At 52.8% G+C, this 27,568-nt stretch overlaps 1 protein-coding gene across 1 annotated transcript; it reads left to right on the forward strand.

The window, feature by feature from the left end:
* The first annotated feature begins 619 nt into the window (after positions 1-619).
* Positions 620-27,568, forward strand: ATP6V1B1 (ATPase, H+ transporting, lysosomal 56/58kDa, V1 subunit B1). Its single transcript, XM_006880860.1, has 14 exons — positions 620-731; positions 7,757-7,812; positions 19,190-19,288; positions 19,497-19,590; positions 20,105-20,182; positions 20,891-21,030; positions 22,562-22,663; positions 23,266-23,363; positions 24,231-24,354; positions 24,609-24,759; positions 24,921-25,003; positions 26,135-26,239; positions 26,403-26,532; positions 27,336-27,568. The coding sequence occupies exons 1-14, from the start codon at positions 620-622 to the stop codon at positions 27,497-27,499; spliced, it is 1,536 nt and encodes a 511-aa protein (XP_006880922.1). The 3' UTR covers positions 27,500-27,568.

A 27,568-nucleotide genomic window follows, 5' to 3' on the forward strand; every position in this document is an offset into this window, starting at 1 on the left:
CTGACCCTCCACCTTTCCAAGGAACAGCCTCTCCTAGAAACATGTTGGGGAGCTCTGCTGGCCTAGCGGTAAGAAGCTGCGCTGCAATCCCACAGACACGCGGTCCGAATCCACCCACGGCTCCACTGTAGAAAGATGGGCGATCTCCTCTCATGTGATTTGCTACCTCTGACAACCCGCTGGAGGGCTCAGCTATGAGTTAGTTCCAACTTGATGACACACAACAATAGCATGTTAGCCTCTTGTAACAGGGCCTGTGACGTGCACCTTAATACCTGCCAGTTCAACCCTTTGGCACACATAATTCAGTGGCATAAAGATAACATTCGTATAGCTTGATTTTGAACTCCAAACACTGAGGCCTCCAGGGCCCTCTCCCTGCACCTGTTGTGCCCAGGGCCTGCAGAGGCCAGGTGAAGGAAGCAGGGCCCCAAGATGAGAGGGAAGAGGCCAGAGCCAGCTCTCAGCTTTCCTGTTTACGGTCAACACTGCGGAGGGGAGGGGAGGGAGGATGGGGTGGGGTGGCCCGGAGCAAACCGGCCCTCTCTGGCTTCAGCTGGGTCTGGGTATAGAGCCAGCCTCAGGCTCAGTCCCTCAGCTTGCAGCCCTCCACCCAGCCATGGCCATGAAGGTAGACACGACAGGGGTCCCTGGCCGTGACTGCGACCGAGGGGCCACCAGGGAACACATGCAGGCGGTCACTCGGAACTACATCACCCACCCCCGTATCAGTGAGTACTCCCCCAGCTGTGTGGGGCGGACAGCTTCCTGGCTTCAGGAGGGGACCCCAGCTTGAGGCCCAGGGCTCCCAGGAGAATAGGGTGGGCACCTGGGCAGTTGGTGGGATGGAGGCTGCCCTGCGAGGAGGCCTCCTCACCCCACTCCTGCACTAAGACCACACGCACATTCAGCTCTGCTTCCCGCCAAAGCCCCAGCCACCAGGCAAACGGCGAGTGCTGTGTGTGCAATGTGGAGTACGTGTGTCCTTGAGATGGGAACACACCTGGCACTGAGTGTGCCATAAGGAGCCCGGTGGTGCCGTGTGTTATGTGTTGGGCTCCCTACTGAAGGGTCCAGGGTTCAAATCCACCAGCTGAACTGAGAGAGGAAGACCAGGCTTGCCATGGAGATTGGCCTTCTCAGGAACTCCATGGAGGGCTGTGGGCTTGGACGTGTGTGTGTGTGTGTGTGATTGGGTGTGTTGTTGGGGGGGGGCGTGTATAATTGGTTAAAAGTCTGTGTATGGGGAGGGGGAGGTTCTGCTCCACCACTTCTTAGGAGAAGACGTGGCAATATTGGGGTGACCACTTCTTGAGAGTGTGTATGTGTGATCAGTGAGGAAGTGTGCATGTGTGTGAGCTTGTACACCCAGGGGGTGTGTGGGTGGGTGGGTGTGGGTATGTGCGTGTGTGTGAGCTTGTACACTGTGTGTGTGTGTATGAGCTTGTATACCCAGGGTGTGTGTGTGGGGTGGGGGTGTGTGCTTGTACACCCAGGGTGTGTGTGTGTGTGTGTGCTTGTACACCCAGGGTGTGGGGGGGGTGTAGGGAGGTGTGAGCTTGTACACGGGGTTGGGGGGTGTTGGTTTGGGGTCATGCTTCTGATCTGCATTTGGGTGCCCAAGGGTAGAGACATATGTGTGCCTCACAACACTTCATGTCCCTAAGTAATGGTGTGTGTCCACGGGGGCTGGACAGGGTGTAGGTTTCAGAGGGGTGGGTGGCCCTGGATGTGGCCCCTGGCAGCAAGCAAGTCCCATATTCTTCAAGGAAGGGTGGCTTCTCCCCCGCCCGTGGTGCCCCATCTCTCCTTGTCAAGGTCACGCTCCCAGACCTGGTATATTCTAGAATTCTCCACAGTCTACAGTCCCCGGTTTCCAGAGTAAACCGGCCTGGTCAGCCCTGAGGCATCTAACAGGGAGTGCGGTGGGGAAGGTGGGCCCAGTACACCAGCCCTCCCCCTTCCATACTCCTCCTCCCACAAGGACACAGCCCCTCAGAGCAGGTGAAGAGGGGCCAGGCCCCTGAGGCAGAGCTGAGTTTGGGGGCTGGGGTACTCTCAAGACAGATGCTGAGAGAGGAGGTGCATTCTAGATAGAGAATGTGGGTGGGGTGGGGTCATGTTTATCAAGGAAGCTGCGGGCCAGACCTGAGGTCACCGTGACCCAGACAGACTGGGTGGCTGGACTGGAGAGTAGTGTGCAAAGTGGGTGGTGAGACCGGCAGACTGCTCGGCTGCTGACCAACAGGTGGAAAGTTGGGGTCCACTCAGAGTTACCTCAAAAGAGAAGGTCGGGTGATGTCCCTCTAGAAAATCAGCAGAGCTTGTCCTCTCATATCCGTGGGGTCACCATGCGCTGGACTGGGTGACAGCTTTTCTAGTTTGGATCTCGCTGGGTTCACACAAGCCACCCCTGAGGACACACTGCTTAAGTGCTTGGCTGCTTACTGAAAGGTCGGTGGTTCAAGCTCGCTGGCTGCCCCGCCAGTGGCAAAACAATGGAGCAGTCTACATCCTTAAGAGACAGCAGCCAGGGGAACCAACCCCGTGGGCATGCACTCCGTCCTACAGGTAACCAGGAATCAACTTAGAGGCAGCAGGTTTGGGGCTGAGGTCCACCGTGAAGGGTGGCCCAGCCTCCAGCCTCCTCCCTGCCCCTGTCCCTGGAGGAGCAGAGATTACACATCTGGAGCCCCTAGCTCTGGCCCCACAGGGACCCTCTCTCTTCTGCTCTGACCTCCTCCTCCTCCAGGCAGCCGCTCTCAGGGACAGCCCGCAGCCAGCTCCCTCCCAGTCAGCCCTGTTTATAGTCAGTAGACTGGCACAAAGGAGAACATTCTAGAAATCCTAACCTAGTTTAGCCTGATGTTTGTACCCTTCCTGTGACAGTGACTTCATTTGGCCCCTCCAAGCTGTTGGATATAGACCTTTCTCCGGTGTTCAAACCCAACAGTTGACAAAGGTTGGTACAGGCTTTCTTGCTGCCTGGCTGTGTCAAAGATGGTATTACAATAGTCAATGCTGCTGCCTTTGCTTGTGCACTGTGGGTCCTTCCAAAGGACACCCAGAAGTCCAGTGCAGATGTCCTGCCTAGCTCCAGGACAGCCTCTGGATTTCTGTCTTCCCTTTTCAAAGACCTGATGAGAAATGATGCCAGTTTAAAGACTAAGGTGCACCAAATTCAAACCATGATTTTTCTAATCACCCGCTATGCATCTCAGAGATGGAAAATAAATAGGGATGACAGAAGAATAAATGCTTTGAGCAGTGGTATTGGAGAAGAGTACTGAATATTCCATGGACTTCCGAAAGATGTGTCTTGGAGACGGTGTGGCCAGCGTTCCTATTGGAGGCAGGATGGTGAAGCTTCACCTCATATACTTTGAGTAGAAGAGGCTTTTCCTTGGAAAGGGACATCACGCTTGGAAAGGTGGAGGGTCAGCAAGGGAGAAAAAGACCCTCAGTGCGATGGACAGACACAGTGACTGTGGCAATGGGCGCGAGCGTGTCAGAGAGGATGAGGATGGCACAGGACAGGGCAGGGTTCAGATCCGTTGTTCACAGGGTCGCTGTGAGTTTTACGTGATTCGAGGGCACCTGACAGTAACAACAGCCTCCCACGCAGGGAGGTCTGTGGGCCCCGTGGTACGGAGCTGTGCTGCCAAGCTGGAAGCACGTGATTCCAATCCACCAACTTCTCCGTGACAGAAAGATAGCTAGACCTCCTCCACCTGTGTGATTTACTAAAACCTGCTGGACAATGACCTATGAGATATCTGGTTTGATTTGATGGCACACAGATATCAACAACCTCCCAGGCAGCTGTCCCACCCCCCAGCCCCACCCCCGCAGGGGCTGTATCCTTAGATGAGCGGTGCGGAGCAGGATCTGAACCCCAGGCTGGGTTAGTTAGGACACAGCATGAGCAAAGAAGTGGTGCAAAGGGCTGGCCGCCTGGCGGAGGAGGGACAGAGCCAGGTCAGGTCACCCAGGGCTCCAGTGCCAAATCACTGGCCTCTGGGTCTCCTCAACCGGAGAGGAAGGTTCCACCGAGACAATTCCATCCCCCAGGCCTTGATCTGATTCTAAGACCCCCACATGCAGCCCCTGCTGGCCCTACCCTAATCCCTGTGGGGGGTGGGGAGGAGGTGCTGCCCTCGGGCTTGCCCCCATCCTGGCCTCACAGCATGAGTGCCCAGCTCAGCCCTCTCCCCGGACGCTGCAGGTGTGGCTGGCCTGGCCCTAATTAGTGGGCTGCCCCGAGCTCCTGCTGGGCCTTTGACAGGGAGGGCGGTGGGGAGGGGCTCTGCCTGGCCCTCCAAGTGTCAGCTAGGACAATGGGAAGGAGGTGGGCAGGGCGGCTGGAGGGAGTGTCTGCAAAGTCTCAAGAAGCTCCCTGTGCTCTGCTCTGTGGTGGCCATGACCCGGTCCTCAGTTTGCCAGTGCGTATAGTGGACACAGTGAGAGTTGGGCACGGATTCCATAAAAGACTGGCCTCCAGCAGCAGCTCCTCAGGGCTGTGTCCACACAGCATGGACTCTATGAAGAGATAGTGGGTTAGTCTGAGGTCTGCCCTCAGGGGAGAGACCCCTGTCTGAGACACAGAGACGCTGTGACACAGGACTGCAGAGGGGAGAGGACAGGGGGCTGCAGCTGTCTTTAAGGGCAAGACCTTGAAGGACATGAGTAGCCAACCCCACCATGAGGAACACACACACACACACACACACACACACACACACACACATGTATAACTGCCCACCACTGTGTCAGAAGCCCCGCATTGTGTGTTCTGTGCCTTCTAGAAGAGCCTGGAAAGGCAGATTATCCATGAGGCTGGTTCTGGAGATGGGAGACCCTGGCCACCTAGTGAGTTTAGCTTGGGGAATTGTGGTTTTGGCGAAGAGTAGGGAATTTCACCCACCAGACCTCCAAGAGAACAAACACATCTGTGTTGGAGGAAGTGCAAGCAGGGTGCCCCAGAGTCGAGGATGCATGTTGTCAAGAGGGCCTGCAACTTGGAAAAAAGACATCATGCTGGGAAAGGTGGAGAAAAGAGAAGACTAAGCTGGGCCAGCGGCCAATCAGAGATGCTGGGGAGGCGGCGGGGTGGGGCACAGTTGAGATTTTTTTTATAGAGTTTCTATGACTCGCACTGGACTCAGGGCCACCTAACAACAACTGACTGCAGTGTAGAGTTTTGTTGGTTTGGGTTGTTCTTTTTTGGTTTGCTTGATTTTTTTTTTTAAGTCCCTGGGCTATTTGGTACTCTTCTCCGACACCACAAGTCAAAGGCACTGGTTTTTTACTCTGTCTTGTTTATACAACGTCCAGCTTTCAGATGCGTAGAAAGCAACGGGAAATATCAGGGCTTGGATTGGGCACACTTTAGTCTTTAAACTGACATCGTTGCTCTTTAGCGCTTTGGAGAGGTCCTTGGCAGTAGATTCTCCTAACTCACGAGACTCTGATTTCTTGATTGCTGCTGCCATGGGTGTGAATTTGCATACCTCAGGGCCTCTTTATTTGTCCGGCCAAGGTGCGTAACAGATCAGACTGCTAAACTTAAGAGGCTGACATTTCAACCTAACAGCCCCCTTCAAGGGAGGCACATAGGTGGTCTCCTCCCAGAAAGATTTTTTTCATCCGAAACCAGATGATGAAGGTTGCTGTGAGTTGAGAGTAACTAAATGGTGATAGATATGAATTCTTAATCAATTTCTCCAAAAGACACCTGAGGACAGAGGGGGACGAGGGCCAGAAGGAATGTTCATGTTCGTTCACTCAGGGAGAGTAGCCACAGGACCTCCAGCTTCCAAAGGATCTAGAGACACAAACAGGGGAGGAGGAGCTGGAGAGATGAGGGAGTGAGGGGGCCTGGGTGCTATGAGGGGAGTGGGCCCTGGCTCTGAGTAGGTTTAGTCACTGGAGGCCAGCGGTGGTCTAGAGAGAGGACAGGCCTAGAGGTGGCGGGCTGGGGAAGGTGAGAGCTCCTGGGCACCTGAGTTTACAAGGAGCTGAGCGCTGAACGAGAGGTGGGAATCAGGACTGGGCCTCAAGGTGATCAGCTGGTCTGAAGGGAAGACTACGGAGGAGGGAGATGGAGGCAGCTCACCCAGGGACAGGCTCTCCAGCGCCTGGCTCCAGGGCACAGGGAGGACAGACTGGCTTAAGCTGTAAGGTGGGACACCTCCCCTGATTGGGAGTAACAGTAAGGCTTGAGAACTGAAAACTGAAGTTCTCCTCTCTCACCAGAAGCACAGAGTCTTACCATCCTCTGTACCTCCAAGCACCTCAAAAGTGCTTTGGGGTACTCCTCCAAGTACCCCAGAGAATTTCCAGAGAATCCTCCCCCCCTAAGATTCTTGGAAGAATCAGCCTGCCCAGTTAGTGTTCCACGTCCACAGCAAGCGAAAGGGACTCAGACCAGACAGAGTAGAGTGGTCGCTGACTTCCAATTAGGGAGGGTGTGGGTTATGTGGTTTTTAGCACCCTTCTGGCCTGGGGTGGATTGAAACCAGGCTTGCTGGAACATCCTTGGTATGAGACTGTGTGGTCTGATGGGAAGCTCCCAGGACCTGAGGCACCAGGTGGGCTGGGGGTGGGCAGCCCCAGCTCCGTAACAGACATCCTCTGTGACCCTAAAAAGTGAAATACCAAACCCATGACTATTGGACTGATTCATGGCATCCCCAGGTATTTCAAACTAGAAAAGCTCCAGAGTTTTCTCGGGAGCCTGGGTGGCATAGTCTGTAGGGAGAAACACTGTTAATTCAAAGGCTCCTCCTCTCTGGTGGTTCGAATCCACCAGCAACTCCTCAGACAAAAAGATAACTCTCCCTCTGTGTGATTTACAGCCTCATAACCTTGAGTGAGGCCTCCTTTTCCTCAAGCATGACAAGTGGCTGGCTCAGTCCTCGCGGAGGTCCTTGCACCTGTCATCCAGTGACCCTCCATCTGGGCTGTCCCCGGGGGCAGGGCTGTGGTGTCTGGAGGAGGAACTATGCCAGGGTCTCAGCTAACACCCAGCAGAGCCGGCTTAGGATGGGTTGGGGATCGGAGGCCTCATCTGTCCACCAGAATTCGTGGTCACTCCCTGTTTGTGGGTCTCCCCCTCCAGCCACTAAGTCTGTGGATCTTCAGCTTCTTCCTCCTTCCTGAAACCTCCCTCGCCTGCTGGCACCCTGGGACCCTCCTGGTGGTGGGAAATGGCGAGGGGCCCCTCTGTCCCTCCTCAGCACCTGTGACCCCTCCCAGCCCTCTCCCTGCAGCGTGCTTGAGCAGTGAGGAGCTACGGAGGAAATGTGGCCAGTGAGGGGCAGGGAGGACAGTTCCCAGCCACAGCTGGGGGCCAGAAGCCTTTCTCAAAGGGAGTGAGTCAGAGAGCAGGGAGGAGGGCGAGGGTCCAGCGGGGGTTAAGCGGCATTAGGGAGCAGAAAGGCCCCTGCACGGCTGAGGGAGCTCTGAGGAGGCCTCTGCCCTCGCTGGCCCTCCCCAGCCTCCTGCAGGTGTCTGGGCAGCGGGGGCCCTGCGGGCAGGGGCATGACCCTTACAGCAATGGTGGCTGGCCCTGTCACAGCTAATGACCCTGATGGCCCAGGGCGCAGGCTGGAGAGGAGGAGGCGGGGTGAATAGAGCAGAAAGACAGATGTGTGTGTGTGTGTGTGTGTGTGTGTGTGTGTGTGTGTGTGTGTGTGACAAAGAAAGACAGCTGCTGACACTGGGCAGACCCTCACCCACCCTGCCCTTCCCCCAGCCTACAAGACCGTGTGCAGTGTCAATGGGCCCCTGGTTGTACTGGACCAAGTTAAGGTAAGACCCCCCCCTGCCCCTTCCACCTCTGGAGGGATTGCCCACCCAGGCCAAACCCCAGGATACCCTTTCCTCTGTAAGCATGCCCCTTTTCCTAATAACCCCAAGGGTCAGCCCTGCTCTTTGTAACATACACACACACACACACACACACACACTCTCTCTCTCTCTCTCTCTCTCTCTCTCTCTCTCTCTCTCCTTTTTCACCTTTCTCAGTGGGCCACACAAACCCCACCCAGACCTGGCCCCAGGCCTTAGGAAACCTGCTTTGACCACAGATGGGCTGGAGCATCATGGGTCTATTGTGTGGTACCTCCTTTTCTTCACCATCAGGAGAAAGGCTGTGTCTGACTCTGGTGGTACAGTTTGTAGGGCATTGTGCTGCTAACCTAAAGGCTGGTGGTTTGACTCCACCAGCTGCTCTGAAGGAGAAAGCGTCATCTCCTCTCATGTGATTTACAGCCTCTGAAGACCTGCTGGGAGGTCTCTATCAGTCAGTTCCAAATCAACAGCAACAAGGTGAATTGAGTTGAGTTGCCTCCTTCAGAAGGCTGAGACCTCCTGTCCACATTCTCGCCAGGTCTTCTTTGAAGCAAAGCAGAAGAGGTAGAAGAACAACAGGCTAAGGGCAACTGATACTTCTCCAGAGAGTGAGGGCTTCCTTTCAGAGGCCTTTGCAATGACCCGGTCCGGGGGCTGCTCCAGGGGAAGGTGTTCTCCCGCTGTGTTGGCTCCGGAGGAAGGTCTGCTTGACCTTCTGCTCCTGAGCCCTCTCCATGTGGTCTGGCGTCTCTCTTACCTCATCTCTTCTTCCTTGCTTGTTTAAACTCTTTCATATCTCAGAAGAGCCAGACTCTAGACACCCTTCTAATGTAACTTTAATGTAACAAAGACAATTCATTCCTCTATGGGATTGTAACCACAGATAGAAAAGGTTAGGATTTACAGTATATAACTGGGGGAGCGGTGCGTTGGGGCCGTGGTACATTTCAGTCCTTAATACCCAACAAGCTCTTTAAACTGGAAAGCTGGGTGCTCTCCTGACACCCAGGGGCCCCACAGGTGCCCATGTAAGTGTGGTACCACCTCTCCCACCTTCCAGTGCTTTGCACTGCCATGGCCTCTGGGCTCCCACTGGGACCCTCGCACCCTCTGCATCCTACACACCTGACCCTCCACCTCCTGTTCCAGACTCACTTAGGCTGCCCACTGCCTCCTCTGTGCAAAGACAGCCCTTTCTAGAAGAGCTCCTTCCCCCTGATGTGGGCACACTGGACCGCCGCCTGCCTGGTGTACAAATCCAGCCTGTCTGCTCACAGCTGTTGCTGCATTGTCTCCAGGTCTTGCTCACTTCATTTCTGGCCTCTGGCCTGTCCATACCCCCCCTTAACTCCCCTCCTCCCCAGGGGTCACCTTCTCCTGGAATCCTGCCTCTGGGCAGTGTCTCTCCCTCCCTGACACTTTCCCAGAATGCTTTAAGATAAGTCTTGTGGCAACATCCTTCCAGGCACTTGGCCACTGCCTCCTGTTGGACATGTCCAGGATCCCATGAGTCCACCGTCCCTGGAGTCACAAGCACAACAGCCCTTTCACTGAGCGCCAGCCATGGTGGGAACCCGGGATATGCTTGCTCCAAGGATGAATAAATACACAGGGGCGGGGGAATGAATGAATGAGGATGTGCTCACTTGGTTAGACATTTCAAGACTTGAGCAGTTACATAAAAGGAACCAGATCCTCTCACTGATGTTCACATGTAGTTATCCGACACCCCAGCGTCTCCCAGTGCCTGGGGCATCCAAGGAGGAAGTGCAGCTGAGTTTCCAGCCCCGCCTCAGGCTGCCCTGAGCTACCTGTGTAACCTGTGAGCTAGCAAGACCAGCAACACCAAGACGGGAACATGTGAGAGAGACAAATTCTTGCCTCTCTCACGGATCAAGGGACTCTCCCTCTGGGAGTGGGTCCTGCTGTCCCAGAGGCCCCATGCTCCTTGAACCTTGGGAGTCTTCATTCATTGCAGGGCGTGAATTTCACCTGCTTGACGGCAGTCAGGTTGTTTTGAGACCCAGATCAGAAATGTGGGCAGTGACGCCTGGGAGGGCTGGGACTCAGCAGCAGGGCCGAGTTCTTCCAGGTCGTAGGCGTTTTCTGACTTTGACAAGGTGCAGGCTTATCTCTTTTCTATCTCTCCTTTCAATGGAAAAGATTTCCCTTCTCTTTCTTCTACTTTACACAGACTGTTCGTTCACCGTTTTTACTGCAGTATTATTCCTTCTAAGAGTGAATAACTCAGCGTGCAACGTAGAAATACTAACAAGCTGATCAAAGTGTTCTCATGCCCCACTCCACGTGCATTCCGGGAAAGTCAAGAGGAGGAAGGTGAACACCTCCATTGTGCAGGTGGTGAACACCTGGTCAGCACCCAGTTCTCCTTCCAGCTCTGCCTCCTGCTCTATTACTTTGGGAGGACTTAGGACTTATGAGCTTGGAAATTGCATTTCCCTAGATGGCTCCTTAGAGGCAAGAATGACAGGAAGTGGGAGAGCTTCACTTAAAGTGTCATCAGGAGAGGGGACTTCACCAAATCCTCACCCAGCGTGGGCCCACTTGCTTTAGACATGTTGTCGGGAGGGGTTATTCTCTGAAAAGAAACGTCACCCTTGGTAAGGGTGGAGGGTTCGAGAAAGAGAGGAAGATGGACTGACACGGTAGTGGCCACAATGGACTTGAACATGGTGGACACTGTGAGCATGGCCCAGGGTGAGGGAAGTTTCCCGTACGTTGTTCAGAGGGTCGCTGTGAATCATTGTAGTCTTGACGGCAGTTAACAACAGACCTTGGCCTTTGTGATCACTGGACACATCAGTACCTCCTGCAGAGCAGAATTCCTGGTGGAGGAGGCAGCTGGAGCGCCCTGGGCTTGCAGAGGGAAGGACAGAAATCGGTCTGGAATCCCATGAGTTCCAGAGATGAAGAGGGATCCCTTCTACCAGGGCAGACGGATACACTTCTGGCCCGACAGCGCCGCCTCCTGTCTGCCTCGAGTCATGCAGACAATGGTCCGTCACAGAAAAGCTGGGGTGGAGGAACATTAGGCTTCCATAAGCAGCAGTTCTTAACTGGGAGAATAGGGCCCTTGAGATGGTACGCAGGCCTCTGAAAGTATATGCACAGTTTTCTAGGGAGAGTATCCACAGTTACATTTGCTTTTCTAAAGTCTGTAACCCAGAAGAATCTAGTAAACACTTGGGTTTTAGAGTATAAAGCAGACTCCCTTGACTGTTAAATGACTCTGCCCCCCGCTGTGGGCTCACAAACCCACAACTCCTCAGTATATGCATGTGGGCAGGACCCTGGGTAGAAGAAGCTTGGTTTTCAGATAAGTGGCAAATTGGGACAGGCCTGTTCTTTCAGTACTAGAGGCTGGGGGCACAAGCAAGATCTGAAAACTAGAGCAGGTTTTACCCCCCAAAAGGGAAAGAAATGGAAAGGGTCCAGGAAGAACCTCAGAGCTGTGAGGGATCCTCAGTCTGACTGTCCTGTGTCACCGGAGGGTGGCACTGGGACCAGTGAGTGAAAGTGACCCTAAGGCAGTTCCTGTTGCTATCATGGGGTTCCGCTGTCTCTCTTCCCCTCTCTCTCCTGTGGGATAGTGTAGATGGAGTTCACTAGAGCAGACCATGCCCAAACTAGTTACAGCATGTTACTGGGCCCACGCTGGGTGAGGATTTGGTGAAGTCCCCTCTCCTGATGACACTTTAAGTGAAGCTCTCCCACTTCCTGTTATCTGCACTTCAAATCCATCTTTCCAGACATCTGGGGCTGCTCTCTAACCCTTCCAAAAGAACAGGAAGTAGCTCTGAAGACAAATCCCAAAGACCAGCTCCAAACCTTCCCGGGCAGCATCAGGAGAGCCCCTGAGGGTCCCACTCCCTCTGCAAGTCCTGCCAGGCTTGCTAAGAATACCCTGCCCCATAAGGACCTGACCCTGACCCCCTGGAAATTCAGCTAGATCTCCAGCAGAGGGAATAAATAGCGCGGAAACATCTCCATTTCCTGGAAACTTCTTCAGAGCCAACAGTAAAAGTTGACACTCTGACTGCATGGGGTGTGACTGGGAAATGGGACTGGAGTTTAAGCATCTGGTTGCACTTGGGCATTCTCCAGTAGCCACATCCCTAGGGAGCTCTCATGGCCTAGTGGTTAAGGGGTTGCGCTGCCAACCCAATGGCATGTGGTTCGAAACTACCAACTGCTTCATGGATGAAAGAGGGGCAGTCTGCTTCCATGTGATTATCCTGCCTCTGAAAACCCACTTGAGGCTCAGCTGTGAGTTGGTCCCAGCTCGATGTCACACAGCAGCAGTCCATGTGTCTAAAGCCTTTTTGTGGTATAAACACTCAAGCAGCCAGCTCCTACCCGAAGACGTCTTAGAAGAGGCTCTGATGAACCAGGTTTACAGATCATAGCGGCTGAAATGGTGGAGCTATTAGTCATTATTCTAATGAGCTAGGGCCCCAAGGGCACACACAAGACACGCTCACAGTCCTGCAGGTTCTCCCCAGAGGATTGTAGACTCCATATTGCCAATTGTTCTTCCTCATGCCTTTTAAACTTCATTTTCTCTGATTCAGTCTTTTTTTTTTAAAGTCATACACCCTCTTTATGCCACCTCCCCTTCTCTCTCTTTTTTTAAAGATTGCCTTCAAATTTCTTTCTTTTTGTTTTCTCTCTCTTTTTTAAAAATTAATTTTAATGAAAGTTTATAGAGACTTAGGGTTTCCAGTCATTCATTGTTGCACTTTTCTCACTTCCCAACCCCTCCCCCTCCATTCACTCTTCTCCTTGAAAAGTAAAAGAATAATTCCTTCATTGTTAAGCAATCCCTTCTCCCAAGTCCACTCCACTGTGCAGCCTTCATTCTGGACTCCTGTCATGACAATAACACCCAATCATATATCCCTTTTAAGCAGTTCTCTCCCTCATCTGTTTCAATGCTGTATACATCATTCATCCCCTCCTTCTGTCTTCCCTCAACCCCAATGTCAGTCCCGTTTTACAACAGTGGCCCTATGCAATATTTATTCTTTTGTGACTGAGATATTTCACTAAGCATAATGTCCTCCAGGCTCACCCGTTTTGTACGATATTTCTTGAGTTCCTTGTTTTTCAGTGCAGCATAGTATTCCATTGTGTGAATATACCAGAGCTGCTCTATCCCTTTGTTTGTTCTGAGTTTCTTTTGATGCATGGCCACTCCATGTGTGTCAGAGAACAGGGTTTTAAGTAGGTGACTTTTCTAATGTAGCTCACTCTAGGGGATACTCTGAGGAGCTTTGAGGCGCCAACCTTCTGGTTAGCAGTCAAGCGCTGACTGGGAACCCACCCAGGGTCTTCCCCACCTACATAAGCCCACAGAAACCTACATAAACAGACCACTTTTTATGTCCTTGCTGTCTGGTCTAAATAGGTTGAGCCTGTTGCTTGAGTTCTTTAGGGTCCACTCTAGTGTATGTGGAACTGACTCCACAGAACCTAACAACAGTGCTCTGGGCTCCATCCAGAGATTTTCCTCCTGAGGCAAGCTGCCAACAATCGCCTCCACAGACACACGGGCCAGTGGCCATTCTCACAGGGAACCGCAGGCCCAGGGAGAGGGGAAGAGGCCAGGGGACTTGGAGGTCCCTTGGGCGCCCTCTCCTGGCGGAGAATTCGAAGGCCACTCTGCATCAGGCGTGAAACCCAACTTCCCATCTCCCCTATTCACCGTCCTTCACCCACAACGGCCTAAGGGGTTGGCTTCAGAAGAGTGGGGGTCACCTGCTGGACATCTTCTCTATAGGACAAAGATGGAGTTTCAAACCCTCCTGCACTTGTTGACCCAGGCGTGGTCCCTGGACCCTCGCCTGTCTGTTTATTCTCTACTTTCTCCCATTTGTACATATTTTGTGAAGACATACCCATGTCTTGATATTTATGAAGAGATAAATAACTCTTGAAAATACAGAAACATCCCATTTCTTATCTGACTCTCACTGACTGTTTTCTGCACCCATTGATGTTTCTTGCCTGAGTTATTATTCTGATAGTGGCTCTCTATTCCAGTAATTCCTTCTAGATTTATTACTTGACATTCTGCTATAAAAGAAAGCATTCTCTTCATCCTGTTCATTCATTTATTTTAAAACGAGTTCCACTCACAGATTCCTAGTTTAGTCAAAGGTTACAATCGATTCCTGTCATTACTCGGATTGTCTCAGGCAAGGTCACTTACACGCTGGCTTCTGGCTCCCTTTAGCCATGGCCGCTGCAGCAGCATCTTCTCACTTTCTGGTATAAGATGTTCCAGCATCATCACACCCCTGTCTTAGATCATCTCTCCGGAAGCCCTCATGCCTTGTAATGATGGTTGTGTTAGGTGCCAACAAGCCAACCATGATGCAGAGACCCTGTCAACAAGAGATCTGAACTTGACTTACCCGGTGCCGTCCACATCGTCTCTGATACGCTCCATCCCACTGTCACAGTCACGGTGTCGACCCATCTTGTTGAAAGTCCTCCTCTGCCTCTCGCCCTTTCCCAGCATGACGTCTTTTTCCATTGGCTGACCCTCCCTGACAACATACTCAGAGTATGTGAGGTGGAGTGGCATTATTCTTGCCTTGAGGAGCCCCTTGGTTGTACTTCCTCCAAAACAGGCTGATTTGTTTTTCTTTTGACAGTCTGTGGGATATTCAGTGCTCTCCTCCAGAGAAGTGTAAATAGAGACCAAGGCTTCGGTGCCAGGTGTAGTTGTTGTTACTGGGGATGTCACTGTTCTCAGGTTCTCTCTGTAGAGAGAACTAAGAAATACACGCACATACATGCACTGGTCTTTTTACTTATACTTAGATCAGAATGCCTCTTAGAATCAAAGGTGGTGAGACTTTGTCTCAAATACTTTGTGCTTGAGGAAAGCCCAGTCCCTGGAGAAGGACATTGTGCTTAGTACAGAGTCAATTAACATGCGAAACGCCCTCCCTGAGATGCGCTGAGGTGTCAGAGATGAGAGGTCAATGCCACAGTGGGCTCCAGCACAGCAGCGATGGGTCATGTACAGGATTGCTGGGTAGGAGTTGACCAGATGGCACCAAAAACAATTGACACATTTTTAAAATTACGGGCTCCCACTGACACGTCCCACTCCCACCAAGCACCCTTACATTCATTCTAGCACCTTTCTTTTCTGTATCTCTAACTCCCCCTGCTAACAATAGAATCCCCAGTTAGGGTCATTATATAGTTTGCTCTCTCTGTGTGTTAAGTACCTGCATGGAGGCTGTTGTCCTCAACCACCCTCCTTCCTCAGGGCTGCTTTATGCCTTTTTAATGAGATTTGTTTCAGGAACAGAGGCAGGCATTGTTATTGTTTTAGTTCTTCAGTTCATTTCCTTGGGCTCATGGTGGGGGTAGGTGTTCTCCAAGCAGCGATTCAGTGACATTACCACCATTCGCGTCTCCCTCCCGCTCCCCTATGGCATGGTAAGCCACCTTCGTCCTGGAATAGTTTAAAAACATCTGGACTCTGTTTCTGGATTTTCTACTCTATCCCAGCGGTCTCTTTGTGAAAGCCTTAATCTCTTCAACGAATAAGGCAATTCCTTCCTCTCTGATCTTTTCCATCTTATTATTATTTAGACCACTTAATAAGTTTCAAAAGAAACAATAATCCATTGGGAGTTGATTTCACTGACATTCTGAGAAGACTTGTATTTTTAGGCTAGTGACTCATTGTGTCTCAAAAGATGATTTTCTCCATTTTTCCAGGTTTGTTCCACATCCTGCCAAAAGACTGTAATTATCTTCTTGTTAAATTTATTTCTAGATATTTGATGAATTTTGAGCCACATGCCTTCTTCCATCTCTTCTTCTTAATGGTTGTCAGAATATAAAAGAGATTAGTTTTTTGTCTTTATCTCATATCTACCTAAATTCTCTTATCAGTACTAGTCATATCCATTTGTGCTTGTTTAAACCAAAGCGTTATTGTTATTTTCTGAACACATACTACCATCTGGAAATAAAAAGGATTTTGCCTTTTCCCCCATCTACATACTTTTATATGGAAACAATTTAAAATTTGTAAGTGTCACAAAAATGAAAATACGAAACAACCATGTGCCCATTTGTTAATATGTCATCTGATGTGTTCTGGCATTTGCTGTGTGTATGTGTGTACATTTGAGGGCACGATATCCCTAAACATTCCTTTGTATATTATTAAACCACAGTTGTCTTACTAGCCTCAGAATCTTACACTGATGCAATATTTTTGTTTAATCCTTTAGAGCCTTTTCCCTCCCACATAGAATCCAGCCTAGAGGTTAAGGTCGGAATTTCATTGTCCTTCATGTCTGGCTCCTGTATCTGGGATATTTTCACAACCTTCCCTAGACATTTTTTAAGAATGCAGTTCCCTCTCACATCCTAAACAAAAAGAATATTTTACATTTTTGTTTACTGATATACTTTTAAATTTCTTTTGTTTGTCTCACTGTGTTGTTGTTGAGAACCACTGAGTAGGAACTGACCCATAGCTGACCTTCCAGTGGGTTTTCAGAGGCAGTTAATCACCAGGGAGGAGATGGCCCAGCCTCCTGTCATGGAGCAGCTGGCGGATTCGAACCACATGCCTTTGGGATTGCAGGGCAGTTCCTTACTACTAGACCACCAGAGCCTGCATATGCTCTGAAATTTCCAAAATACTCTTAAATATCAGTGATGACACGAGCACCTCTATCTACTCCTGATTTTAATGGAAATGAAAGTGGAGTCAGCATTTCACCATTTAGAAGAATGTTGATATTGGCTTTGTAAAAAGTCTTTTAGGCTTATAGTTAGATAGTTCTGTGGTATTCCTCCTCCATTTAACTTATTCAACATGAAACATGAACCATGTGGACAAGTTCTTTGACGCTGATCCCGTCTCATATCTCCGGGATAAAACCCATTTGGTCATGCTTGTTTATTTATTTATGTAATGGGCTGCTTGGTTTGACTGATTAATCATTTACGTATAACTTTTGCTTGTGGGTTTGTAAAATTACTTATGTCAAGCTTCTTTTCGGGCACCATACTGGGTAGATTTGGAGATGAGGGAGTTTCCCATCTTCTAGTTTTGCTTTCTCCTAATTTTTATTCATTTCTCTTCTGTTCATCGTATTACTCCGCTCGTTCTTCTGGTACAATGCTGAACAGAATCATAGTGGACATGCTTGTTTCGCTCCTAAAATGACTCACAGCGGATCTGCCAGCAGGTTTGCAGCGGTTGTAACCGGCACAAGAGGAGACTGCCCATCTTTTTCCGGAGGGGTAGCTGGTGGATACGAACTGCCCACTTTCCTATTGGCAGTACAGCTCCCTGCCGACTAGACTCTGGTAGTATATGACATTGTATGTTGCGCTGATAACCGAAGGTAGACGGTTCACTGTCTCTTCCCTAAAGGTGTACAGCTTCGGAAAGCCCAGTAGAGGGCAGCTGTGAGTCCGACCAGCTCCATGGCCCTGGGATGCATACATTTGCTGTAAATTGCCAAGGTGAAACCAAACCAAAGCTGACCCTCCAGTGGGTTTTCAGAGACAATTTAATAGTCCCAGAGGAAATTGCTCATCTTTCTCCTGCAGAGCAGCTAGCAGATTTGAACTGTGTGCCTTTGGGATTGCAGCACAGGTCCTTACCATCAGGCTAACAGAAATCATATACATACAAGATACACATATATGTGAATATATATTTCATTTCTTCGCCACAGCAGTATTATCAAGTAGGTATTATTGTTATCATCCCCATTGTGTTGTTGTTGTTGCTATGTGCCATCGAGTCGTTTGCGACTCATAGCGACCCCATGTACAACAGCCCTAATCCGTGCTCTATCCTGTGCCAATCTCATTGTCTCTGACACTCCCATCCCGATTACCCCAGTCACTGAATCAATCCACCTCATAGAGGGTCTTCCCCTCCTGCGCTGTCCCTCCACTCTACCCAGCATGATGTCCCTCTCTAAAGACCTGTCTCTCCTTACAACATGTCCAAAGTATGTCAGACGAAGCCCCAGAATCCTTGCCTCCAAGGAGCAGCCTGGTTTAATCCTCTCCAAGATGAATCTATTTGTTTTCTTGGCAGTCCATGGTACATTCAATACTCTTCTCCAGCACCACAGCTCAAAGGCGTCAATTCTCCTTCTGTCCTCCCTAGTCATTGTCCAACTCTCTGATGCCCCATTGTAGGGATAAGAAAACTGAGTCCCTGGGATACCAGGTAAATTTCCATGAGGTCGCATGACTAGTAACAGAGCTGTGGTTCTAATGCTTGTCTCCCATCTCTCAGTTCATGTCCCCGATCACTCAGACTACTGCTTCTAAAACAACTACAGCTTCATCCACTTCAAGGCTTTCCAGTTTGTCTGCGTTTCTCAAGCGCTGCTGTAACAGAAAGTCCACAAGTAGGAGTGTTTAAGGAACCGTTTCTTGTCTCACAGCTCAACAAACTAAGCTCAGCGTATTGCTGTCACGTCGGAACTGACTCATAGCTGGACTCTCTAGCGGGTTTTCAGAGGCCATAAGGGAGGAGATTGCCCATCTTTCTCCTGCTGGTGGATTTGAGCCATGCACCATTGGGTTGGCAGAGCAAACTTCTCATCCCCCAGACCACCAGAGCTCAGAAGCTGGAGACCTACATTTGAAGCACCAGTTACAGGCAAAGGCTGGTGGTCTTCACATGGCATCTGTCTGTCTTTCCTCTGTTTGTGCTTCTGGTCTCAGGGTCACTACTGCTCCTTTTAACTCAGAAGTGATGGGGTTTGGGACACACCCTCAATAACAAACCAAACAAAACACTGTTTCCAAACAGAAATACAGCATCACAAACTGATCAATTACTCTAAAGATGTGATGGGATAAATGGGCAAGTTAAGTTAGGACACTGGATATGGGATGAGAAGGACCCAAAGAAAATACTGACCGGCTGTGGGAAGTGTCATCTCATTGAACGATGTACACAGACATTGTTGAGTGAGAATCTGATTTTCTGTGTAAACTGTCACTAAAAATGGAGTAAAATTATTTCAAAACACAGTAACAATCATAAGACCAAGTAGGACTCTACCCACAGTTACAAGGATTCTGTTTTTTTTACTTTTTTAAAAAAACTTTTTATTATTATTAATAAGGATTCTATTTTTAGGAAGAACATAATTCAGTCTTTAACAGGGTTCATTTCCAAAGATGTGGGCGCGAGGTACAAAGCTGGAGGTGATGCAGGAGGGGTGAGGGAGGGCTGAGGGGCTTCTCATTGGTCTCACTGTCTGTCTGTCTGTCTGTCTGTTCTCCCTCCTGCCAGTTTGCCCAGTATGCAGAGATTGTCAACTTCACCCTTCCCAATGGGACTCAGAGGAGCGGGCAGGTGCTTGAGGTGGCTGGGACCAAAGCAATTGTACAAGTAAGTGGTATCGATGAGGTATCGGCTGGTTATATAGAAATGCATCCACAAGCACACACGCATGTCAACTCCCAAAGGCAAAGCATGGTCTTCCTATTTCCTTGTTAACACCTGGTCTAGAACTGGGCACATAGCAGGGCAGAGAAGAGAAGTCCCCATGCTCCCCAGCAAGTCCCTTAATGGAGTAATGTGCCTCTTCTCCCCACAGGTGTTTGAAGGGACCTCTGGGATCGACGCCCAGAAAACCACCTGTGAATTCACAGGGGACATCCTCCGGACCCCAGTGTCAGAGGACATGCTGGGTGAGGGCCCCCTCTGTCTCCCCAGGCCTGCCTACCTGGCCAAGTCCTTAGCTTGCTGTGTGTCATTTGTCATTGCCTGTCTACCTGTCTGGCTCCCTGTGAACTCCCTGAGGTCAGCTCAGGTGTTCCATAAATGAGGTCAGCAGATTCCGTGAACCAAAGGCACAGTGAGCGATGACCTGCTGGAGACCGGGAGGGACCCATAAGCCCTGCGTGTCCCCTATTTCTCTCCCAACACCTGCCATACCTGGTCTTCCCTTTTTCCTGCCCTAGACCATCTCCACCAGAGACAACATCCCTGGCCAGGCTTTCAGGGTATGGCAGGTTCTGCCCAAGAGGACAGACACACTCAAGCCAGCTCCCTGGGGTGACTGAGAGCTGAGAGGGGACCCAGGAGAAGACCAGGAGATGGGGGCATGGGGGCAGACGGGAGCTGGTGGTGTGGAGAATGGGTCACAGTTAGAGACACCAGGCTAGCCCTGAAAGTCCCTCAAACTCGCCCATGCACCCCTAGGTCGGGTTTTCAATGGCTCCGGCAAACCCATTGACAAGGGGCCAGTAGTCATGGCAGAGGACTTCCTGGACATCAATGGTGAGTGACTGGAAGCCACTGGCACTTTCTGCCCGGATCCCATAATAGCATCATCCACCCTGTGCGGATCCCACACGTGCCCTGAGACCTTCACCATCCAGCCTTCTCGTCCACTGTCCCCAGTCCTGGCAGCAGGGATGGGCTGCACAAGTCGACACAGCCCTTTCTAGGCTTTTACCATTCAAGCTGGGAAGACCTTTCCCAAGTGCTTTCACCCTAACACGACCATGTACAGAGGATGGACGCAACGGAGATACAGATTTGTCCAAGGCCACATAAACGGTCAAGGGTAGAGCATGGAGCACAGATCCATCAGACAGGAGGTGACTAAGTCACCCTCAGTGCTTCCACCCCTTACACACACACACACACACACACACACACACACACGAGGCAGATAGTGTCTTAGCCCAAGGAGGCCTCGGCCTGAGGTCTCTACCTGCCTGCTACCTCTTCCATTGCTTAAAGTGGCTCTGTCCAAGGTAGCCCTGTCCATGCTTGTTTTCTAAAACAAACTACAACTTTAACTCAGCTCCTTAGCTACACTCCACACATTGCCAGTGGTCAGTAGCCACAGATTGCTGGGGCCACTGTACTGGGAGCAGATCTGGCGGAAACATCTACCACTGGCACTGTGGAAGGCAGTTGCTCTGCACGGAGGGGGGACTTGAACTCTTAAGCATGGCTCCCTGATTGCTAACCCCCCAGGCCAACCCATCAACCCCCATGGGCGCATCTACCCTGAGGAGATGATCCAAACGGGAATCTCACCCATCGACGTCATGAACAGTATCGCCCGGGGCCAGAAGATCCCCATCTTCTCTGCAGCCGGGCTCCCCCACAATGAGGTGAGGCCTGTGGGGCTAGGCAGGGCAGAGGCGGGCATGGGGTCGGGGGAGCCTGGGCTGGTAGTCATGAAGGGGCCACTGTCCAGTCACCTGCCCTCAGGAAGTGGACCCTCATTGGCTCACCAGAGAGTATGGTGAGCCCCCCAAGGTCGAAAGTCCTGCTCAGCTGAGCTGACAGCCCCGCCCACTGGCCCTGTAGTGGTCTTGACAGTTAGCCCTCTCTGTACAAGCTCCTTACTCAGTCCAATTCCTTAGAGTAGACAAGTCTTCAAGGACTCCAGTGCCAACTCCACCCACTCCTGGTGTGCCCCAGCTCACCCTCAAGATGGTGAGAGGACACAGGGGACTCTGCTCAGCCTAGGTCTGGACAATGAGGCCTGGTAGACCCATGGTGCCTGGTAGACACATGGTCCCTGGTAGACACATGGCACCTGGTAGACCCATGGTGCCTGGTAAACACATAGCCCCTGGTAGACCCATGAGGCCTGGTAGACCCATGGTGCCTGGTAGACCCATGAGGCCTGGTAGACCCATGGTGCCTGGTAGACCCATGAGGCCTGGTAGACCCACGGTGCCTGGTAGATGCATAGCACCTGGTAGACCCATGAGGCCTGGTAGACCTATGGTGCCTGGTAGACCCATGGTGCCTGGTAGACCCATGGTGCCTGGTAGACACATAGCACCTGGTAGACCCATGAGGCCTGGTAGACACATGGCTCCTGGTAGACTCATGAGGCCTGGTAGACACATGGCACCTGGTAGACCCATGAGGCCTGGTAGACACATGGCACCTGGTAGACCCATGAGGCCTGGTAGACACATGGCACCTGGTAGACCCATGAGGCCTGGTAGAGCCATGCTCTGCTCACTTGTGATAGTTCTGTGTCCAGATAGTCGCTCCCTCACTCCTTCACTCACTGCCATGAAGTGGGAACCAACATATAGCTGACCCTCTACTGGCCTTTCTGAGGCTGTAAATTGTCCAGGGGGAGTTTGTCCATTCCTATTCTGTGGAGTAGCTGGTAGATCTGAATTGCTTGCCTTTGAGGTGGCAGCTCAACTCCACTGGGCTGCCAGAGCTGCTGGATAAACCCTGGGAGGTCCTTACAATGGTATTGACTATCAGTGGGCTTATGAACTTGGACATGAGAATCTGAACTTGGGAGGACTAGACAGCTTTGGGAAGGTGATAACAGAAGAACCCAGGGCAGGGCAGGAAGGGCCTGGCTGCCCTAGAGATTTGCTCCACAGCTGAGCTGAGACAGCTGCACTTGGGGGTTTGTTCTGCTGTCCCCTCTTATGACAGGCAGCCTCATTCCTGTAGTGAGTGTAGAACAGGATGCCAGGCACCCCTGTCCCCAGTCCCAAGAAAGATTGTCATCCTGGGTGGGCAGTCATTTCACCTTCCTGGACTGGATTCCCATCCAAGACCAAGACAGAAGACTGGAATCACTCAGGCTCTGGTGCTCAGGGGGTGGGTGCTGGGTTTCAGCCCTGATGCCCCCTTTCCCTCCCAACCTGCCATGCCTAGATCGCTGCCCAGATCTGCCGCCAGGCCGGGCTGGTGAGGAAGTCCAAGGCTGTGCTGGATTATCATGACGACAACTTTGCCATCGTCTTTGCAGCCATGGGGGTAAGAAGGGCTTGCAAGCAGGCGCTCCGGGAGCCGTGGGTGGGTCGGCTGTCCCTCCTGGGCTCTGGCACAGCCTGATCTGAGAGGGGAGGCCCAGCCCTGCTCCTGAGAGGCCACTCCAGCCCAGGCCTGTCTGAGGGGAGAGGCAGGCCCTCCCAGGATGGAAAGGGAGAGTGACTGATGGGGTGAGAGTGAGAGGGACCAGAGTGGGCAATGTGTCCCTCTGTGTGCCCCCTGGATGAGCATGTGATGGGTGGGACCAGGATGGCCTACGTGGGGGGGAGGGGGCAGCTAGAGAACTCAGGGGAGAAAACAAGTTTGAGAAAAATGGGGCAAAAGCTAGGGCAGGAAGTTACAGAAGATATAGATGGCTGAGCTGGCCGGAGCACCCCTCAACTTTGTGTTAGGATCTGATGAGGCCAGGTCTGTGGCAGCATGCTCAGCCCTCCCCTCTCCAGCCCCAGGGCCATCCCTGTGGTATTGCATGTTAATCCCCAGAAACGGTCATTCAGTCACTTGACAAGCTTTACAGAGATGAGATGGGAGTGGAGGCCCCCGAGGTTGGAGGTCTGCACCCCCAGACCTCCCTTCTGTATGTCCAGGTGAACATGGAGACAGCCAGGTTCTTCAAGTCTGACTTCGAGCAGAACGGTGCCATGGGGAACGTGTGCCTCTTCCTGAACTTGGCCAATGACCCCACGTGAGCCTCCCCCAGTGCCCATGATGTCCTCCTCTTCCAAGACCCAGAGTACAGGTGTAGGGGGGTCCCGGGACTAGATCTACGAGCCAGAGCTCAGAGACCAGCCCTTCAGTGTGCAGACAAGGAAACTGAGGCCTGGAAGGGGCAGTGACAGCTCCTAGACAGATGGGATCGAGACCACCACCCTGCCTGCTGTCCCAGCCCCTGTGTTCTTCCCACGACCTGCTTCCCACCAGGGTCCTCACCCGGTGTCACATCCACAACAGTGTCCACAGCAGAGATGCCTCTGGAGAGTTTCTCCCCCACCCCATCCACTCTCTATTTTTAACGTTAGGAAGCATGACTTCAAATTTGAGACTGTGGTGGATCCCGGTAAACCTGCGTGGGTCTTGAAGGTGCTTCAGAAGTGAAGTCAGAGAATTCTGGAGTCTGCCATGGCTCTGCTTGGGAAGATGCCTGAGGGTGGTTGGGGGGCACCACATAGAGAGGGGCTGCCAGCGAGCGTGGGCACTTGGGACCTTCACCGTAAGTGTGCCCAAGAGGAGGAAGGAAAACACAGAAAAAAGAGTGAGCCCTGAGGACCTGGAGAGGGACCAAGCGTGGGTGCTGTGAGGCAAGGGCACCCGGAACCCCTCCCTGGCCTTGGCCCACAGCCCACAAGGACAGAGCCCTGCTGTCCTCGGCAGACCTGGGACCACAGTTTGCCCCGCCAACCCCGTGCTGGCCCAGTGAGGAAGGGCAGAGGGTTCACTCTGCAGACCCCTGGGTCTCTACATACGACCCCAGCGTCCCCGCTGCCCTTCCACTTGGCACCTGGCCTCAGCGCCCCCGGACTCCCAGGGCCTCTAACTGCTGCTGTGCCCACAGGATCGAGCGGATCATCACCCCGCGTCTGGCGCTGACCACGGCCGAGTTCCTCGCCTACCAGTGCGAGAAGCACGTGCTGGTCATCCTGACGGACATGAGCTCCTACGCAGAGGCCTTGCGGGAGGTGATGGGCCTGGAGGGGGCAGCTTCCTCCTTGCCTGTCCTGGCCACTACGCCCGGGGGTCACCTTTGGAACTCGCTCAAGTGCAGAAGCACTGTCCACGCAGTCCTGTCTCATACACAGCTCCAGGGCAGAACTCCACTTCCCCCCCCACTCCTCCAGCTCAGTTTTCAACGTTAGGCCGCCCACGCCCTAGGCCTTTTGCCAGTCTCTCCCTCGTTGTTACCCCTCTTACCGTGGCGCGTGTGATATTGCAGGTCTCGGCTGCCAGGGAGGAGGTGCCTGGGCGCCGGGGCTTCCCCGGCTACATGTACACGGACCTGGCCACTATCTACGAGCGGGCAGGCCGCGTGGAGGGCCGGAACGGCTCCATCACGCAGATCCCCATCCTCACCATGCCCAACGACGGTGAGCTCCCCGCTGCCACGGCCCCTCCCGCCGGACATGGAGGCAGCTGCTGATGCCCCATGCTGCTCTCCCTTACGAGTGGGACGGGATCCAGGGGACTCTGGTGGAACGGAGGGGGCGTCCCCACCTCCCCCCACTGATGCTGGAACATTCCCTTGTAGATATCACCCACCCCATCCCGGACCTGACAGGCTTCATCACAGAGGGACAGATCTATGTGGACAGACAGCTTCACAACAGACAGGTACTGCCCCCTCCGCATCCACTCCCCATTCTCCCATCCCTCCCTGCACTGTGTCTTTCATTGGATCGAGGGAGCTGGGCATAGTCAGCCCTAAACCAGAGGGGACCACCTGAGTTGGTGTGAGTCACAAAAGGAAGACATAGCTTCCACCGAGACCCTCCTGGGTGGACCCGGTTATGAGAAATTAATTCTCTCCGCTCTCAGGTGGTTTTCTTCTATGAAGTGGGGATACTACTGCTTATCACCCAGCTGGGGCTCGAGGGCCACATAAGGGGACAAATAGAAAGCATGCTGTTGTTATGTGCTGTCAAGTCGGAACCCCCTCTTAGCTGACCCGCCAGCAGGTTTTCGGAGGCTGGAAATCAGGAAGAGAGGGCACACCTTTCTCCCTCGGGACACCTGGTGGATTTGCACCAGGTACCTGTGGACTGGCAGCATAACTCCCTACCAGCACACCACCAGAGCTCCCGAGAGGACCTGTGGCCTTTCCCCAGAACCACACACAGAGCAGGTCTCAGCTCGCACGAACCATCTCCTCTCCCTCTCTAGCTATTTGTTCAGGCGGCCAGAAAATAATCATTGACTGTCACAAGTAGAAGGTGAATAATGTGCTGAAGGAGTAACAAATGGGCCCACTTGTTGGTGTAAGGCAACCCCTGGGACTCGGTGCTCTTGGCTTGCAAGTTCCTCCTCCCTCCTCTGTGTTTATAGTTGGAAGGGGATGTGTGTGTGTGTGTGTGTGTGTGTGTGTGTGTGTGTGACAGAGAGAGATAGAGATATTTTCCAGTCGTGCGTGTCTCTGCTGTGCAGTTTAGCAACATCAGCCACGTCACCGCACAATCTTGGCAGGTTCTTTGCGATGCCTAAGCCTTAAGCTCCTGCACGGCTTTTGTTCAGATCCCCAACGCCGTGAAGCTGGGAACCTATCTTACCTAACGTCTTAGTCACCGTCCCCCCACAAGGTAGACACCTGCACACTCCAGCCACAGAGTCTGAGCGAGGGAGAGGAGGCTGCTGGTTGACCTCTGTGGAAGAAAGGAAGAGGAATTCCTCAGACTTCAGGGCAGAGGGGCGGGAAGGAAAGGAGAACCAGGGTCCAGCCTTGTGACACGCCCTTCCTCTGACCCCTAGATCTATCCCCCCATCAACGTGCTGCCTTCCCTGTCTCGACTGATGAAGTCGGCCATCGGAGAAGGCATGACGAGGAAGGACCATGGAGATGTGTCCAACCAGCTGGTGAGGAGCAGGCCCAGGGCTGGCAGCCAGCCAGGAGCTAGAGCTTCTGACCCCATCTGGACCAGGAACTTGGCTCCTGGTCCCCCAAGAGGGTCCAAGCAGCCCAGTTAGAGTTGGGGGCTGTCCAGCTCCAGTGACCGCTGCCCGCTCTGCCCTCCCTCAGTACGCCTGCTATGCCATCGGGAAGGACGTGCAGGCCATGAAGGCCGTGGTAGGCGAGGAGGCGCTCACGCCCGAGGACCTGCTCTACCTGGAATTCCTGCACAAGTTCGAGAAAAACTTCATCAACCAGGGTGAGGGCATTGGGACATCCAGGCAGCACCCACCTCACTCCCCATCCCACGGGCCCTATCACATACTCCTGATCCACCGCCCTGTCCCAAGGACTACTCCCTACCCCACAGGCCCTATCACATACTCGTGACCTGCCCGCCCTATCCCAAGGACTACTCCCCAGCCCATGGCTCCATCACATATGTGTGACCCGACCACTCTGTCCCTAGGCTCCTAGAACTGCTGCCTCACTCCCCACCCCATAAACCCCATCACATACCCCTGACCCACCTGCCCTGTCCCTAGGCCCCTACGAGAACCCTGCCTCACTCCGCACCCCATAGGTTCCATCACATACCTGTGACTGGCCTGCCCTGGCCTAGGTCTACTCTCTACCCCATAGACTCCATCACATACCTCTGGTCCATCTGCCCTGTCCTTAGGCCCCTGTGAGAACCCTGCCTCACTCCCCACCCCACAGGCCCCATCACACACCCCTGACCTGCTTGCCCTGTCCCTAGATCCACACCACACCCCACAGGCCCCACCACACACCCCTGACCCACCCACTCTGTCCTTAGGCCCACACACCACACCCCATGGGCCCCATCACACGCCCCTGACCCACCCACCCTGTCCCTAGACTCACTCCCCACCCCACAGTTCCCGTCACACGCCCCTGACCTGCCCGCCCTGTCCTTAGGCCCACCCCCCACCTCATAGGCTCCATCACACACCTCTGACCCGCCTGCCCTGTCCCCAGACCCACACCCCGCCCCATGGGCCCCATCACACACCCCTGACCCACCGGCCCTGTCCTTAGGCCCCTACGAGAACCGCTCGGTGTTCGAGTCCCTGGACCTGGGCTGGCAGCTGCTGCGTATCTTTCCCAAAGAGATGTTGAAGCGCATCCCGCAGAGCGTCATCGAGGAGTTCTACCCCCGGGAAGGGGCGCCGCAGGACCCCACGGTGGACACTGCGCTCTAACCCCTGCCTGCAGCACCAGCCTGCGCCTGCGCAGGACCCACCGCTCCACGACCCTTCCACGCCCTCGCC

This window comes from Elephantulus edwardii, unplaced genomic scaffold (genome assembly GCF_000299155.1).
Source record: "Elephantulus edwardii isolate Elephantulus edwardi_28Jun2011 unplaced genomic scaffold, EleEdw1.0 scaffold00011, whole genome shotgun sequence".
Lineage (NCBI taxonomy): Eukaryota > Metazoa > Chordata > Mammalia > Macroscelidea > Macroscelididae > Elephantulus > Elephantulus edwardii.